Source organism: Pocillopora verrucosa, chromosome 4 (assembly GCF_036669915.1).
Source record: "Pocillopora verrucosa isolate sample1 chromosome 4, ASM3666991v2, whole genome shotgun sequence".
NCBI lineage: Eukaryota > Metazoa > Cnidaria > Anthozoa > Scleractinia > Pocilloporidae > Pocillopora > Pocillopora verrucosa.
In genome coordinates, this window is record NC_089315.1 from 7,153,550 (window position 1) to 7,169,236 (window position 15,687).

At 38.8% G+C, this 15,687-nt stretch overlaps 3 protein-coding genes across 4 annotated transcripts; all 3 read right to left on the reverse strand.

Annotated features, from left to right (window-relative positions):
* Positions 1 to 135: 135 nt before the first annotated feature.
* On the reverse strand, positions 136 to 4,809 carry LOC131786599 (uncharacterized). 2 transcript variants are annotated; one of them, XM_059103659.2, is made up of 3 exons: positions 4,535 to 4,809; positions 2,684 to 3,374; positions 136 to 1,395 (listed from the first exon to the last, which is right to left on the reverse strand). In XM_059103659.2, exons 2-3 carry the CDS (start codon positions 3,183 to 3,185, stop codon positions 581 to 583), a joined length of 1,317 nt encoding a protein of 438 aa, XP_058959642.1. In that variant the 5' UTR covers positions 3,186 to 3,374; positions 4,535 to 4,809; the 3' UTR covers positions 136 to 580. The 2 variants fall into 2 exon arrangements, with proteins under 2 accessions (XP_058959642.1, XP_066021802.1); XM_066165705.1 differs by lacking the exon at positions 4,535 to 4,809 and adding an exon at positions 3,515 to 3,652.
* Positions 4,810 to 6,576: 1,767 nt separating this feature from the next.
* On the reverse strand, positions 6,577 to 9,278 carry LOC131786696 (uncharacterized). The gene is made up of 4 exons (XM_059103770.2): positions 9,111 to 9,278; positions 8,225 to 9,028; positions 7,827 to 7,997; positions 6,577 to 7,280 (listed from the first exon to the last, which is right to left on the reverse strand). The coding sequence occupies exons 2-4, from the start codon at positions 8,721 to 8,723 to the stop codon at positions 6,631 to 6,633; spliced, it is 1,320 nt and encodes a 439-aa protein (XP_058959753.2). The 5' UTR covers positions 8,724 to 9,028; positions 9,111 to 9,278; the 3' UTR covers positions 6,577 to 6,630.
* A 3,745-nt stretch (positions 9,279 to 13,023) lies between these two features.
* LOC131786868 (uncharacterized) lies at positions 13,024 to 15,405 on the reverse strand. The gene is made up of 3 exons (XM_059103944.2): positions 14,907 to 15,405; positions 14,509 to 14,679; positions 13,024 to 13,967 (listed from the first exon to the last, which is right to left on the reverse strand). Exons 1-3 carry the CDS (start codon positions 15,403 to 15,405, stop codon positions 13,318 to 13,320), a joined length of 1,320 nt encoding a protein of 439 aa, XP_058959927.2. The 3' UTR covers positions 13,024 to 13,317.
* Positions 15,406 to 15,687: the final 282 nt, after the last annotated feature.

A 15,687-nucleotide genomic window follows, 5' to 3' on the forward strand; every position in this document is an offset into this window, starting at 1 on the left:
GCTCATTTTCAAGAAATGAAAAATTGAAAGATATTAAAAAAATTCCAAGAGTTTTCCTGCCCTACCCTCCCCACCCCTGTAACACTAAAAATTAAACTACTCCTCATTTAAACTTCGAACATACTATAGGGTGGATATCATCACAAGACGTTTATTTTGTTCGATCAGTAAATCATTGTTACCTATAGCTTACACCAATTATGTAATCATTTCCATGTACCAGGCAGGATCAAACCCGGGCCTAATATTGCCGCTCATTATTCAGAGACACGTGGCTGTATTTACATGATAAACATGCATTCAAAAGCAATATCATACACTTTTAGCTTGTTTGTAAGTTCAAGCCTCCTCTTTTTCACGTAACAAGAAAGAAACAGTATTAACATTTTAATATATACCTCACGTTTATGGAAAGGCATAGCAACATTCTTCAGAAATTCGCTATACTCGAACAAGAAAAGGTGTTCCTTTCAAGACTCGTAAAAGTAAACTAGAAGAATGTATCCATAAATTTAATTCTAACTCGATAGGAGGATCCCTACAAAGAAATTGTTTTTCTTGAAGTTGTGGTGAAATCTCATCATTTACAAACTCCACCACCCTGCAATCGAGTGAAGCAAAAGCTGTTATGAACGGCCACTATTAAACAATGACTGCGCAGCCAAGGCTCAATTAATAATCCTAACAAGCCAGCGGTGATCGCACCAGCGCCGGTTGCAGCTGAAGCGTAACCGAGAACGAATTCTCGGGATCTCGGGTCCTCGATCTCGGAATAAACTGATAACATGTTCACATACATGATACCTATAATGATACCTCCGATGAAGGAGAGAATTAACACTATCGTAACATCAGTCAAAAAGCGGTACCAGGCTGCAAGCAAAAAGAAAACTAAAAGAGAAATCTCCGCCGCTGAGAGGAACCATATTCTACGCACTGTAAGCTTTTGGGCCAAGTTCGGCAGAAGATAAGAGAGAACGATTAAGTAGGATCTACCGAACAGTTCTCCGAACAAGAAGACGAAGATATAATATTGATAATGGTCCCGAGGTGGAAAAGGAGCGCTCGGAAACGCTATCGTAGTAACGACCGATTGAATTATCAAATATTCAGCGATCCACGCGCTGATTATGGAAGCGATAATCGGCCAAACTTTTTTGATTGCTGTGCATTTTTCCTTCCATGTTAAAAGATCATCACCAGGGTTTATGTCTTGTTCTTCTTCCTCAATTGGTGAATATTGAATGTCTTTGCGGGTGATTCCCTTTGCCGCAGCTTGACCATCCTGGGTATGCTTTCTCTCCATCAGAGCGTAGAAAATAAGCAAGAAAACCAAACTGACAGCCATAATGGAGATGGTTACGGAAGGAGAAACGCAAGCCCACGTTGTCATAGCTGTAAAAAAAGAGAGCGAAAGAGAAAAATTTCAGTGGGCTAGGGTACTCGCGTTGGATGAATAAGTTTTATTAAACATATTTTATCAGAAGTTCAATACCCCACGTTGATATTTTCAAGCAAAAGAAAGCGAAGTGCCTTATCAAGTTCACGAAATTAGACATTTAATTTTTTTCTACAAGAAAAAAAAGGGAAAACGTAAAATTAAAAGAAAAAAAAAAGCAACAAAGTTTCCTTCAGCGGTTCAGCCAGTCTTTATTCCTTTAAGCCCCATCTACAACTGGGTGAGCTAGCTGTAAAAAAAGTCTTCCTCGCATTCCACAAAGTTTACAGAAAGCTTCGACCTCATGCACCCGACTTAAGCTTATCGAGCCTTAGGTGAATTGGCCATTTCTCTACAGTCCTAAGAAGCCTTTAATGTGATAACGAAAACCTCACAAGCACGATGTTACAGTCGCCGTGAGCTTTCGAAGTCTCAAATAACTTTATACAGGCCTGAATTTTTTTTCCGGTCTTATTTTTACTACATCTTGAGAAGTATTCATTACTGCGAAGATCGCTTTCATATTCTTTTTTTTAACCGCAATTCACATATATGATTTTCATAAAACCACAGTCATTTATACATTTTGTAGCTAACAGCACACGACAATATTAAGGAGCAACTCGAGAAAATCGTAACTCGTATGGCGGCAAATTTTATCTAGAGTTTCGTTGACTCGCCATAGTATCTCGGCAAAATGACAATCCAAGTTTTAAAGTTGTTCAAAACTCCTTAGTCACTGCTTGCTGCTTTTCATCAGATAACAATGAGAGATTTGGGAATTCTTAAATCAACTTTGGAAAGAGAGGGGTCACCAAGCTGACCACTGCGCGTAAGAAATCAGCTAGCCTGAACAGCTAAGTGAGCGTGAATTGACGTTTTTAGGGTGTATCTGTCCTTTAAGTAAATTTCCAGGTGATTCCAAACAGCCATAACACGGACCAAAGAAATTTTAGTGAAATCGCAGAGCACACTACTCATCAAAAGAGTAAACTAACTAGCACATGAAATTTTCATTTTGATCTGATAGCCATCAAATAAGTGTAAATACTTCTTCATAATTAAATTGACATCTCAGGCACAGGATCATATTCAGTATTTTCAAATGTTGATTTAGTCGGTTAAAATAGATAGATTGTCAGGCTGCTTTGGAATGTGTTTCTACCGTGTGTTTACTCATCGCCTTAGGGAAGGGTTGCATTGCACACGGTGACGAAGATAAAAAGTTATTTTTTAGAGAGATACCTGTGTAATAGAGCGGTGCCATTGATATACCAGTTCCTGTACCAGCTGAGAAGGCGCTAACAGCTGTTCCATGATAGAAAGACGTCATTGCAATAAAAGATAATTCTCCCAAACCAAATCCAAACGAGGAGAGAGAAATTCCCAATAACCTCACCCCAACGCGTTTAGCGGAAACTACCATTGTAAGTCCGGTAACCATAAGGAAAAATATGGCCAGTATGCGCGGGAAATATGCGATCTTTTGAATGAAGTACGGTGCTACAACAGTTATGATAAAATAAGGCCCGACATTGGCAACCAGCACGGCTGATGTTGGCACAAAGGTCCCAGCCAGGATGTCTTGAGCGCCTGATATTATCAATGAGTAGGTTGCGTAGATCAAGAAGCCGAAAACAAAGAAAGCACAAATCGTTCCTGGCTTTTCTCGTGATGTATCTGTGTCGGAGTTCGCAGGGAATAAATCCATAAGGGTCGCATGTTTTTCTTCGGTTTTGTCCTCCATTATAAGTTTCTCCTTACGGCGAGGGACAGAATGATACGTTTCCCCCGGATTACACGTAGAAAGCTTTTTTGCCACTAAATTATGCTGTTGTTGTGTCTGGAATGTTTCATATCTTCTCTCAAAGTTATCGTGTCTTCACTACAAGGAGTTTCCTTCTCTATTAGTTAACCGCGGATAAAACATCTGAACCTGGCGAAAATGAAACACATGTTAATATTGAGTGTGGACTAGCTTATGCAAATCAACATCAGTTTGAAACGTTTTTGAATAGTATTTGCCCTACGGATTAGCGTGGAACATGAAAGGAAAGGTGGCGAATCGGAACGTGCCTGTAAAACCACAAAGTCCGATCGCAACTAGTCGCGGTATATTGATCCGATCCGACTTTCATTTCCAATGTATACAATCACTAATTTCCGACCAAGTGGTCACCCGCAGTTTGGATTGTTGATGGTTCTTTGTTTATAATTTGGCCACTGAATATAATAGCTCACTCCTAGACACTCGTGTGTAAGATTATCCTTAAAGTAAAATAAGTCCAGCCCTGTATTTTACATAGAGGGCAATAACCTTTGGTTGAAAATGCGATCAAATCGACAGACACCTGTGAATTTTAACCACCTGCCTCGGTATCACCCAGTACGAGTACCCACGGTAATTTTTCTTCAACTTCTCTAGCGTTGACCCGTCTCCTAGATTATTCGCAGTTTCTTCATCCCCTGGGGAAGCTAATAAATCTACTGCAATTTTCACAATAGAAAGGTTCTATTCACTTGATCATCTGTCAGGTTTGTAAACGCAAACCTTTTCTTCGTATATGGGACTAACAAAGGACACGTGAACACATACAATTTGCAAAATCTTTGTTTAGGTTTAGGCGTCGACCTCAAAACTCCCGAAAAAATGTTATGAAATATATCTTTCGAACGAAAAAAAAATGGTAGCTTCCTATAAGGACTGAGACCCCAGTTTGATTTTTCGATCAACTATTCCGAGTTTGTAGGAATTGCAGTAAACCTGGAGAGCAGAAGGAAATTAATTCATGCTCTGAGGAAGCTTTGTTTCCTCAGAGCATGAATAGTCCAAGGTCGTCCAACCTTCTTTGCATATGAATTGAATAAGTTGAATTGTTTTATGTTCTGAAGCAAAACTTCTTGAAATTATCGAGCAAAGAAAGATGAACTTTTTGAGCCAATGAAACAGCTGTATCGAGAAGAGAATAAATTTTGAGAGCCTCGAAAAGAAGTCGAAAAAACTAATTTTCATACTCTGAACTGACCCTAAACTGGATAAGCTCAACCTTCTCTACAGTTTTTACGGACCAAGTCAAACAACGTTAACTGTTTTACCTTCGAATGCTGCCGTTTGACAATAAGAGTCACTCTGCTTTTGCGCCGACTTCTTCGATGCCACTTGCCATTAGGGGCTAATCCAAGAAAACATGGTTCGTTTCTTTCTCAACTCGAGGATTTGGACTGAAAGTTCCCTGCACGATTTTAAGTAAGGTTTTCAACTGGCTGTTATCTTGTGTCACGTAAACAAGGTACGTAAATAATCGACATCGAATTCCTTGCGTGCCGCGCGCGGGGATTTGTGTAAATTCACAAGCCCAGACAGAATTACTTTGTTTCCTTTCTTTCTCCTTTTACTGGTGCTGATGCTAGAGAGAATGCCTGAGGCCCACTGCTTGCGTAAAACCGTGGTTTGAGTTAAACCTCATGTAAACTGCATGTAAAAGGGAGGTACGTTTCTAAAGAAACTGTGGTGCTACGTCAGTGGTGGGGTATCACAAGATAATTTGGCGTTATTAACTAAGTTTATAATGTATACTGGTCAAGAGAGGTTCTAAACCTGGCGTGTCAATCGTTAGCCCTTCGTTGAGGCGATTCAAATTATCAACTCAGTTGAGAAAACCAGATCTTCGTGCAGCCATTTATTTGCATTGCTATTGTTTTTAAACAACTTTGTCTCAATTAGAAGACACAAAAAAGTTTCGTCTAAATTTATCGAGTTGTGCATTTGCAGTTGGTCCTTAAACATCCTTCTAGACTCTGCACCTTTGTGATATTCGATCATCTCTGCAAACTTGTTTAAAAGGAGAAAATTATTTGCATGAATTATTTTACAATATTTTTGGTTTGATCATTCGGTTCATTTAATTTCTCCCTAATGTTAGTCTTGCACCCTCTTTTAAGGATAGTTAAACTGAACTATCTTTATCCTGAAGCTGTTTCTTTAACTTATGATAATACAATCTTATTGCGGCTAGTTAGAAGATTTACGCGTAACATTCATCAAGAATTCTCAGTCCAGTGGAGAAACTTGTCACATCTGAATTCACCAGAAATGCATTTCTAAATAATTTTTATTATGTCCATTTGTGAAATTAATGTAGATTGAAATTGTGAGAGATTTAAAATTTTCTCCAGTATCTGGATTTTGAAATAATTGACACACAGCTAGCTAAGTGTTCATTTTATAGTGATAAATCCTTTTACAAGGAACGAACCTATCATAGGTTATCATAAGTTATTTTTTCCCAATCGAAATGAAACAGTAAAAGCGTGTGTCTAATGCCTAAAGTTCACCATAACGTTGTTTGATTAAAAAAAACAACAAAAATTAAAAGAAAAAATCATGTTCAGCTAAAAGGCAAATACTCCTCACTTCAACACATGCAGCGAGTGGAACGAATAAAATGGTGCCGTGATTTTCCGGTAGTTCTTGTTAAAACGGGAAGAGTGTTCCCTTTCTTAAGTTGAAAAGGCCGTTTCAATTTATTTCTCTCCAGTCACAGAAAACCGAATGGACCAAACTAATAAAAAGCATTCCATTCTCCCTTCTTTCGGCCCCAACCCCGTCGCGGCTGACTTCAGAGCGCAAGTAAAAACCGCTAGGCAACTTATCGATTGATTTTGGGTTACAATTTATTTTATTGGTTCATAGGTGACTGCACGAAACTTTTGTTGGGACGTTAGGGGACATCACGAGTAGCAACCTCGTTATGCAAAAGGCACCAATAGTCTTAGATCACAAAAACTTCTTTGCTTTCGTTCTTCTCTCTACCATAATCAAAATGCTGTGCACTTCTATTCTCACTCATATGAGTTTTTTTAAACTTAGCAGTTGACACCCCACTCGTGCTTTATCCGAGATAGTCGCATACACGACCGTGCAACAAACAATTTTAGGGACTTAAGGCTTGACATAAGACATAAACCTCTGCAATCAGAATACAGCCACACATGTGAACCTTAGGCGGATAAAAGGGCCAGAAGTCTTGAGCAAATATACACTTAGCAAATTGAGACATAAATATTCGAGTGAGGATCAAAAGGAATTCATTGACTTATACCTAAACTACACAAGAGCACCATAAATATAGCTTCAGAGGCTTGAAGAGATTTCAATCATGTTTAAAAAAGCAATATGAAGAAAATCGATCTTAAGACTGTGTTCTTGTAAAGCAGAAGTCTGTGTTATCCATGAGGATCATGCAATGTTCACGCAACAGGGGTTCAACGTACAGGCCCAACACGGCGGCTGTTAAAACTCCTCCCGTTAAAGGTAGGTCGATGTATCCCATGGCAAACTCCTTGTACTTTTGTTGGAGACAATTTCTAAAAATTATCACTACGTTAACATAAAAAGCACCCACAGTCAAGCCGCAGACAAACATAAGGAGCAAAACGATCCATACACTTGGTAAAAAACGGTACCAGGCAGCCAACACCAAAAACAAAAGATCCATGACTTCGACCAGACACAGAACCCAAAGGTATGGAAATTTAGCTTTCTCTCCCCAGTCTTTTTTAATGTAGGACAGCACTAAAAGGTAAGACCTCCCCACCATCTCACCCACCACGAATACAGCAATGTAATACTCATAATGGTCACGAGGTTTGAAAGGAGAGCTGGGAAATGCCACAGTTGTAATGACGGCTTGAATGATAATGTACTCAGAGAACCATGTAATAAACATTGGTAACATATAAGGCAGCAGCTGACAAATGACCATCATTTTTTCCCGCCAAGAAAGAGAGGTACCTTCATCATTTTCTTCATCATCTTTGTTTGAGATGTCACACAAATTTTCTTTTGAAAGGAAAGAATAAAAAGAGAGTTACATCTTTATAATTTTACATCTTTGTTTAATTTTCAGCTACCGTTACCTTTGGGTGGGTAGTACTGTGCTTGAATACCTTAAGACTACAACATCAGAGCCTAAAGACATTTTGAATATAAACCCAATGGTTCGTTACGGGATCAATGATCCATGAAATAAGTTGAAGTATCCATTGGTTGTCACTGAGTGCTCGGCTGAAAATTTTTCGATACCCGTTCCCGTGTAATTAGCAATTAATCGGACACAAAAATGCTTGTTCTGTATTTTGGGTATTTACCCACCAAGTATGGATAATAATTGGTCAGAAATCAATTTGATTACCATTTGCTTCCTCATTGAAACTGAATAATTATGTCTAGTAGAAAAAGCCCTACAGAATAGAACTAATACAATTTTATGAGGTTTCGACTGCACCATTTAAAATTTCTTCAACCTAAAGTAATTATCAAATTTATTTTCGATAATACAAATATTAATAAAATATTCAGACTTAGAACTCTAAACACCAAACATACCATTGGTCTCAAGAGCTGAGTAATGCACTCCACTAAGATCATCCGATAGAGAACTGGTGCACTTTGTCGCTGAGTTGTCGATGAAGTAAAAACAGACAAAGATCAGGACCATCATCGCTGCCATGATAAGAGTGGCAACCTTTGGTGATACGCAGGCCCATGTTGTCAAGGCTACAAAACAATAAAGAAAATCTTAAAGAAAGCAATGAAAGTAAATAGCATTGTTGCTAATCTCCTTAGTGTGGCAGTGCGCTGAACATTGTGATAAAATTTCTTGATAAAGTGCGGGCAATACCATATCAAGACTAATTTTAAATGGATTTAGCATTAGGAAATTGAAAATACCAAGAGTTTGAATTTCGAAGAGGTTTGCCTAAACACTATATCTCAACACGCACCTGTATAATACAAGGGTGCAATTGCAAATCCTACTCCCGTTCCCGCTGAGAACGCAGCTAATGTCAACTCGCCATGAAACGATGTTAAAGACAAAATTGTCGGTTCACCAAGGCCAGCACCAACTGCAACCATTCCCACCCCGATTAACTTCCATTGAACTTGCCTCGCCAACGCGAGTACGATGACACCGGTGACAAAAAGGAAGAAGATAAGGAAAGCACGAACAACATATGGAATACGTTGCATGAAGTACGGTACGATTAGAGAAACAAGAAAAAATGGTCCAACGTTTGCAATTAGAACAACAGAAGTTGGAATATACGTTTCAGCTAGAATATCTTGAGCTGCTACCATGACCAGGGAGAAAATGATGTTAAGAAGAATTCCCAGCCCGAAAAACGCCATAACTTTGCGTAGTCGCTCGGGTTCAGGCTCGTAATATATCTTGAGGTCGCTACCATCGTCATGGTGCACAGGTTTCGTCTTAAAGTTTCCCATACCGAGAAGATTTATTACACCGTTAAGTTGATCGTGTCGTGGTTCTTTGGCAACTTCAGGCAAATGAGCAGCAAGAAGCTAATACGCAAAGTGGATTGGAAGTCGAATAAAAAAGCGTTTCTTCAGACTTTTCAGTCAAATCGTAGACACTTCCTCTACGCTTGAATGGGTTTGTCGATCTCCTTCGAAGCTGAAACTTCGTAGCGATTTTGTTAAGAGCCTAAACAAAGGTTGTTTAAGGAAACAGGTCCAAGGAAAATATGAAGCCTCGTGACGTTCAGCAATCACTGTATCTGCCACAAAACCTATGAATAGACCTCGCGTTTTAATGAAAGGATGATAATAGTCTATGCTAATCAATTAAATTCTGTTCTATTGCCAGCTTACCTGATGAAACAAAATCTGTCTTACCGCATCTTAAGACATTCATTTGCTCTGCTATTGATTTCAAGAAATTTCTCACTGTTGAGGGGCATTAAACAATTTTCCGAGGTGATTATTTGTAATCTGTGTTCTTGATAATCCTCATGTTCCGCACATCAGCACAGTCACTATAATGATTATATTCCAGACACTTCGTGATATCATGTTACGACATTACTCAACAATCTATGCAAAATCGCTCAAATGGAGAAAAATATTAGCATAAAAGCTAGCTCTCTCGACTGCTGCAGATCATTCATCCTACCTGGTAACATCCTCTTACCTGAGAATTTGTTGTTATATACTGGAATTCACAAAGAACGCATCGGTAATTAATGTCCTGTGGAGATTGCATTGTACTGAATGCATTGTCTCGAAAGAAGTATAGTGTGCCCATTTTGCATAGGTATTTTTTAAGCTGTCGATCCGGTAGGAATAACTTTCTAACGTAATTGATTTCTGAAAATTAGTTTAGCTTTTACATCGTGTTTGTGAACTCTAAAAAGCCTTCGGAAAGAATTCAGTGTAACCCCAAGCTGTTCTAACGCAAGTGAATAAAGGGGGTAATTTTCCAAAGAATTGTGGTGCTGCGTCGGGGGAATGTATTACAAGATAATTTGGTTTTATCAACTGAGTTGATAATGCAAATTGGCCACCGTGGACAAACTCTAAAGCTGACGTTTAGGACGTTAGCGCTTCGTCAGAGCGTCTGACAAAAGGCTAACGCTCGGAACGTCAGCTTCAGAAACTCTCTAAGGTGGCCAATTTACATTATCAGCTCAGTTAAACCAAATTGTCTTATTCTAAAACAAAACCGCAGTTCCAAAGAAATTTCTATTGTTTTCGCGATTACTTTCTTTAACGAAGAAGTGGGAGGAAATCTTGCTAAGCCTTAGCGTCTAAATTATAACACTAATACGCATACTCTTCGTCAACTACGTAATATGTATATACAGAGAGAGAGAATAATGCATAGGCGCGCGTAGATATGGAATTTCTCTTCGAGTGTTTAACTCGATACCTCACGAGTGAGCGCAGCGAACGGGTGAGATGTCGAGTTAAACACGAGAGGAGAAATTTTATATCTACAAGCAACCATGTATTATTTTGTTTGTCATATAGACACAATAGCCTTTCACTGGCAAGAAAAGTCGACTTTATTGACGAATGAAAATAAGAGGATCGACCACCCCCCGAATAAAAATTGTAAAGAGCGTTGGCGCTAAGGCTCAAGATGAAAAATGCGTTGAATCATTACAAAAACAACAATGGGTGTAATTTTTTTTGCTAAAAGCGGCCTGCGGGAAATCTTCCAGTTGTCGATTTTCATTCCCAGCCGCGAGAATTGCCTTTACCAAAGCCACTAAATACGTAAGTTTCGGTTGTTTTTTCTCGTATTTTGGTTTTCTTTCCCTCCCAGAAAAGTTTGAACGTCACTGTCGGTAGCGATACGAATTTTTCAGTGTTTTAGCAGCCATAATCCGAGAAAATTCCGACAAACAACCGCGGATTAAGAATGGTGAAGGCTTTGCCGTTTATTCATCAACCTGACCGAGTGGCGCGAAAGGCGAGTGATGTGTCAGCAGCTGATTAGCGATATCAAACATACGTGAAAAAATACTTTATTTTTTCGCGTGTGTTGTTACGGCTTTTCTCAGGGCTAGAAATCCTTGTCCAACACCGTAATTATTTTTTACAAAAGAAATGAAACCCTAGATTGGCAGCAAACTTAGGGCATATTATCCGAGTGACCATATGGGATAAAAAGTCTCGACGAATTGATCCCGAACAATGTCTAATTTTTATTAACGCTCACGATAGTTTCCACTACATTAAAATAAACTTAAAATGTTCCAATTTTCTATGCCGGGATTTAAGGGTGCAATAAACGATAGAAAGAGATTTATATTCTCTTGACGATAGGTTCTTGACCAATCATTGTGCTCGTGAAATCTCAATCATTCTATAACAATGGATGATTTCGAAAGATCATTAGTGATGTATAATATCAGTGAATGATATTATGTGAAGGTGAAGGTGAAGGTGCGCTCTGATGGTAACAAATGTCTTGTGATGGCGAATAATGGCCTCGGACGGCGAGTGATTTCTTGTGACGGTAAACGATGTCTAGTGACGGGGAATGATATCTAATGACGGCAAATGATTTCCTAGGACGGTGCAGATTTCTTATGACGGTCAATGGTTTCTAGGAATAGTAAATGCTGTCTTTTGACCTTCAATGATGTTAAATGACTTTATATAATGTCTAGACTTTATGTGCGGAGCTGACTTTAACCATTGGGAGACCAAGAGCAACAACATGCATTAAGATAATGCTAAACTTGACCCGCAGATAGGCGATTATTATCTGCCATCCTATAGTTTTCGCATAAATTGCATTCTTATGTATTCTTTCCTGGTCAGAAAGATCTTTTTAATGAGTCATTGATTTGCATAAGTTTTATTAGTAAAAGACCTTTGTCATAGTTACTGAACCTCCAAATAAAGTTTCCTATTTATTTTTCGAGTTGGTTATTTGCAATCAGCATCCTTAACCATCCTAAGGTTGCGCACAGAAAGTAATTATTCGATACTTTGCGGGGATCCTGCGACTAGATTCGACCATCTGTATAGACTCACCCAAATGGAAAAAATAATGTCATAATTATCTCACTTGTTCCAATCATTCAATCAGTAATGTCTCTCTGACTTTGATGCAATATTGAGCCAACCTATTCCTATAGTAAAATCATTTTTCTTCCTTAGATTATTTAAAATTTCGGCGCCTTTTCTTCGCTTGAATAGTTACTATAAAAAGATTCTAAGGGAAATCGTCGAAACTGTCAATCGAAATTGTACTAATCTTTTTACGGTCGCCAATTCCCATTCACGACTCAGTTGATAATGCCAAATTATCTCGTAAACCCCCCCCCCCCCTCCCCCTTCCACCCACTCTGCCACTCTGATGTGGCGCCACAGTTTCCTCAGAAACGTATCCCCCTTAATTCGCTTGATTGGATCTCCCCTAAAAAGTTTGTTATCTGTCCTCAATACGTTAAATTCTCGTTTAACTAACAGGCCTACATCGACCAAAATAAACCCGTGTATGCAAGTAAGCGATGATAATCAGCAATCACATAGTTCTTTTTTTTTATTATTATTCTTTCCTGGACAGAGAGACCTTGATTATGAATCACTGACTGGCACGATCCTGTTTTTACAGGAGCTCTGTTATAGTTGAACTTTGAAAATCGAGTTTAAATTTTTCGCAATAAGCATATGAACTCTGTGTCTTTTCTAAGAACATCTACAGCGACCACTTCATTCAGGACGAAACACCTATCAACTTATTGCACACAGACCGATCACTTCAATACATATATTACTGATTAACTTCAAAAACAAAGACAACGAAGAATGTACTGTACTTCGGACAACGAAGAATGATCAGCATACAAGATCAAGCGCTCCAAAAGAGTCTGACAGGAACCTCAACTCAACCCTGACTGAACACAAACGAGCGACGAGAAATGTTAATGTCAACAATCACATTGCTGAACATCATCAACTAACAAACCAAAGCATCGACTGTACTTCCGCTAATGTCATCTGCTGCATCGCATGAACTAATCGCAAAATGTCATTCATCGGTGAAACGGGAAGACGACTAAAGGCATGACAAAGATGCATCTTAAACCAGTCGCTAGACATGTTAACCATTTCATTGAGCTAATTTATTCTTGTGTTTTTCACGTTGCCATGTACCAACCAATAGTGTAGCTACATTTTTTTTGTATATAAACAACGCACAACCTAACTACAAAAGCCTAAATTGAGAGATGTCATGCGTGTTCTACAATAGTGTAGCTCCATTTTTTCTGTGTATAAACCACGCATAGCCTGTATCTGCTTAAACGAAGGGCCGAAGCTCAAAACGTCAGTTTTAGAATACAACCACGTATATGAACCTTAGGCGGATAAAAGGGCCAGAAGTCTTGAGCAAATATAACACTTAGCATTGTAATAACCGTAGAGACATGAATATTCTAGAGAGTATCAAAAGGAATTCATTGACTCATACCTAAACTACACAAGAGCACCATAAATATAGCTTTAGAGGCTTGAAGAGATTTCAATCATGTTTAAAAAAACAATATGAAGAAAATCGATCTTAAGACTGTATTCTTGTAAAGCAGAAGTCTGTGTTATCCATGAGGATCATGCAATGTTCACGCAACAGGGGTTCAACGTACAGGCCCAACATGGCGGCTGTTAAAACTCCTCCCGTTAAAGGTAGGTCGATGTATCCCATGGCAAACTCCTTGTACTTTTGTTGGAGACAATTTCTAAAAGTTATCGCTACGTTAACATAAAAAGCACCCACATTAAAGCCGCAGACAAACACAAGAAGCAAAACGATCGATACACTCGGTAAAAAACGGTACCATGCAGCCAACACTAAAAACAAAAGATCCATGACTTCGACCAGACACAGAACCCAAAGGTATGGAAATTTAGCTTTCTCTCCCCAGTCTTTTTTAATGTAGGACAGCACTAAAAGGTAAGACCTCCCCGCCATCTTACCCACAACGAATACAACAATGTAATACTCATAATGGTCACGAGGTTTGAAAGGAGAGCTGGGAAATGCCAGGGTTGTAATGACGGCTTGAACGATAATGTACTCAGAGAAACATGTAATAAACAATGGTAACATATGAGGCAGCAGCTGACAAATGACCATTATTTTTTCCCGCCAAGAAAGAGAGGTACCTTCATCATTTTCTTCATCATCTTTGTTTGAGGTGTCACACAAATTTTCTTTTGAAAGGAAAGAATAAAAAGAGAGTTACATCTTTATAACATCCTTGTTTAATTTTCAGCTACCGTTACCTTTGGGTGGGTAGTACTGTGCTTGAATACCTTAAGACTACAACATCAGAGCCTAAAGACATTTTGAATATAAACCCAATGGTTCGTTACGGGATCAATGATCCATGAAATAAGTTGACGTATCCATTGGTTGTCACTGAGTGCTCAGCTGAAAATTTGTCGATACCGGTTCCCGTTTAATTAGCAATTAATCGGACACAAAAATGCTTGTTCTGTATTTTGGGTATTTACCCACCAAGTATGGATAATAACTGGTCAGAAATCAATTTGATTACCATTTGCTTCCTCATTGAAACTGAATAATTATGTCTAGTAGAAAAAGCCCTACAGAATAGAACTAATACAATTTTATGAGGTTTCGACTGCACCATTTAAAATTTCTTCAACCTAAAGTAATTATCAAATTTATTTTCGATAATACAAATATTAATAAAATATTCAGACTTAGAACTCTAAACACCAAACATACCATTGGTCTCAAGAGCTGAGTAATGCACTCCACTAAGATCATCCGATAGAGAACTGGTGCATTTTGTCTCTGAGTTGTCGATGAAGTAAAAACAGACAAAGATCAGGACCATCATCGCTGCCATGATAAGAGTGGCAACCTTTGGTGATACGCAGGCCCATGTTGTCAAGGCTACAAAACAATAAAGAAAATCTTAAAGAAAGCAATAAAAGTAAATAGCATTGTTTCTAATCTCCTTAGTGTGGCAGTGCGCTGAACATTGTGATAAAATTTCTCGATAAAGTGCGGGCAATACCATATCAAGACTAATTTTAAATGGATTTAGCATTAGGAAATTGAAAATACCAAGAGTTTGAATTTCGAAAAGGTTAGCCTAAACACTATATCTCAACACACACCTATATAATACAAGGGTGCAATTGCAAATCCTACTCCCGTTCCCGCTGAGAACGCAGCTAATGTCAGCTCGCCATGAAACGATGTTAAAGACAAAATTGTCGGTCCACCAAGGCCAGCACCAACTGCAACCATTCCCACACCGATTAACTTCCATTGAACTTGCCTCGCTAACGCGAGCACGATGACACCGGTGACAGAAAGGAAGAAGATAAGGAAAGCACGAACAACATATGGAATACGTTGCATGAAGTACGGTACGATTAGAGAAACAAGAAAATTTGGTCCAATGTTTGCAATTTGAACAACAGAAGTTGGAATATACGTTTCAGCTAGAATATCTTGAGCTGCTACTATGACCAGGGAGAAAATGATGTAAAGAAGAATTCCCAGCCCGAAAAACGCAATAACTTTGCATAGTCGCTCGCGCTCAGGCTCGTGATATATCTTGAGGTCGTTACCATCGTTATGGTGCACAGGTTTCGTCTTAAAGTTTCCCATACCGAGAAGATTTATTACACCGTTAAGTTGATCGTGTCGTGGTTCTTTGGCAACTTCAGGCAAATGAGCAGCAAGAAGCTAATACGCAAAATGGATTGGAAGTCGAAAAAAAAAGCGTTTCTTCAGACTTTTCAGCCAAATCGTAGACACTTCCTCTACGCTTGAATAGGTTTTTCGATCTCCTTCGAAGCTGAAACTTCGTAGCGATTTTGTTAAGAGTGTAAACAAAGGTTGTTTAGGGAAACAGGTCCAAGGAAAATATGAAGCCTCGTGACGTTTAGC